The sequence below is a fragment of the Daucus carota genome, chromosome 3, assembly GCF_001625215.2.
Source record: "Daucus carota subsp. sativus chromosome 3, DH1 v3.0, whole genome shotgun sequence".
NCBI lineage: Eukaryota > Viridiplantae > Streptophyta > Magnoliopsida > Apiales > Apiaceae > Daucus > Daucus carota.
The window spans coordinates 12,977,417-12,979,801 of record NC_030383.2 but is presented as its reverse complement, the minus strand read 5'-3'; the positions used below and the strand labels follow the sequence as shown (position 1 = coordinate 12,979,801).

General features: G+C 37.2%; 1 protein-coding gene across 1 annotated transcript; it reads right to left on the bottom strand.

Moving 5' to 3' along the window:
- Positions 1-297: 297 nt before the first annotated feature.
- On the bottom strand, positions 298-2,049 carry LOC108213391 (NAC transcription factor 56). The gene is made up of 3 exons (XM_017385182.2): positions 1,695-2,049; positions 1,285-1,601; positions 298-1,181 (listed from the first exon to the last, which is right to left on the bottom strand). The coding sequence occupies exons 1-3, from the start codon at positions 1,879-1,881 to the stop codon at positions 672-674; spliced, it is 1,014 nt and encodes a 337-aa protein (XP_017240671.1). The 5' UTR covers positions 1,882-2,049; the 3' UTR covers positions 298-671.
- Positions 2,050-2,385: the final 336 nt, after the last annotated feature.

Below are 2,385 nucleotides of genomic sequence, written 5' to 3'. Positions count from 1 at the left end.
GGAAAAGAAGCAGAAGCTGTGAGAGAGAAGCTAGTATTCTCAGCTTCTTAAAAGTGCTTCTACTTATTTACACAAACGGTTCAAAAGAAGCAGAAGCCAGAAGCAGCTTCTGCTTCTGTCTTCCAAACAGCCCCTATATATCACTCTTCCAACGACTAGCAATCCCGACTTTCTCGAAATGCTTGTGACCGCTGCTCCACCGTATGTTAATTCTATTCACTCAGCTTTTAGCAGAAAATATATTTACTCTCTGTATAATCATTTATCTTGCTAGTACATATAGGAGATCACACTGTATATCATAACAACTCAAAATTAACGTCTTAATATTACAGTAAGTACACTGTATTTATTTTTATACATCACCAAGTAGCTTCACAAACATCACACAGTACATATATCAAATTTCTTCTACTCGCCTACACAAATATGTATATGTTGAGGTTACAAAATCCTCAACCAAGTAGACTACTATACGCAGCACCATTACTCGATCGACCTAGCTAATTCCAACCTTTAATCTTGCCAGAACTATATGCGAATATATAGCATCTTCAAACGAAGTTCATATATGTATATATATGATTAATCTATATATACTACATAATATAACAAAGATGATCAATATATATATCATAATCCCAATTCATTCTAGATATATATTGCGAGATTCAGGTGTACCAGTTCATGTTGGATTGTAACTGATTGAAATTATGCTGTTCTCTGTAAGCCCCATCACCCAGATTTCCAAGCATTGGTCCCTGCTGGTGCATCGCCTCATCCGCTTGTGTACTTTGTGGAAACTGACCCAAAAAGCTGGCCATGGAGATCGAGCCATTATCATCCTGCACGGTCTTTCCTTCTTCATCATTCTGATGATCTGCCGTGAGGAACCTCTTGTTTGCCAAAGATGGGCCTCCGTCTTCCTCCCAAAATAGACCTCGTTTCATAGACATTAGACTGGCTAAATTAGGCGCAGATTGCAACATGCTTTGTTCATTTTCAAGCATTGCACCATAACTTCCCGGAAGCTTAGGATGTTGCTGCCCAATTTGAACGCAGGGCTCTGATTTTATTGATCCTAATATCATATCTCCCATAGAGTCACAACTTTCGTGTTCCATTAACGGCCTTTGGCTATTATTCTTCTTGTAGATTCGACATAACACCCAATCATCAAGCTACAAATAAAACCAAATCATCAATAAATTTTACCATAACACTTCTAGAAAACAATAATAGTTTTAAAAACGATACAAGATTTGGGAATTTAATATTACTCACCCTCAGGGATCCTTTTTTATTATTGGCGATGTCACAGCCAGGAGGCTTCATGTTGGTAGACTTATTATTATCAGCAAGACGATATTCGTGCATGATCCAATTACTTTTGATCCCTTTAGGCGGCCTCCCTCCGTAAAAAACAAGTGCCTTCTTCACACCAACCTTCTGAGTTCCTCCAGAGCTGAGCACGGGCTTATCCGTTCCTGTGGCCTTCCAATACCCTGAAGTTGCTGCCCGATTCGGCCTGGCTCCGTTCGGGTACTTCCGATCTCTTGGACTGAAAAAGTACCATTCCTGTTCTCCAAATGAAGCCTTAGCTGAAAATTTCGAACCACTTCACACAATAAAACACACATAAACACGAACAAATATACTCATGAAAAATATATATTTACTTATTTATTAATCACCTGGCAATTCCCATGGATCGAATTTATAGAGATCGACTTCAGCGATGATGGCCACAGGGAGAGGAGCAGAGGCGGCCTTTTTCTTAAGGTAGTGAAGGACGAGCTCTTCATCGGTGGGGTGAAAGCGAAAGCCTGGTGGCAGCTGCGGCTGCTGCTGAGACCCTCCCGATGAATCTGTACTTTCCATTGATGGACTCTATATAAATGCTCTAAATTCTCTTGATAATTTACTAAGACTGGACTCTATTTCATGCATTTATAATAATTGACTCTATTTTATGCATTTATGTGATTTTCCTCTGCAATTGACAGATATTTAGAATATTTCTGCTCTTCATCTATATGTTTTTGCCTTACGAAGAAATATGGTCAGAAGCCTTTCATATATCTGTAAAAGATGCGGAATAATATTTATTAAATGATATTCTAAGTTAAAATTTAGGACATGCTATAAAAAATTGATTTAATATTTTTTAGTAATGTCTTATATCATTAGGTCAGCAAGTTCAATAATGTCCTAATAATGGTCTTCATAATGTCCTACTAGGTCTTAGAAATATACTCCCTCCGTTCCTAAATAATAGTCGTTTTGACTTTTTGCACGTATCTTGAGATGCAATAAAAACGTATTTTTACATATTATTTTTAAAAAAATTTTTGAATAAAAATATAGATGTCAAACTTTTTTTCA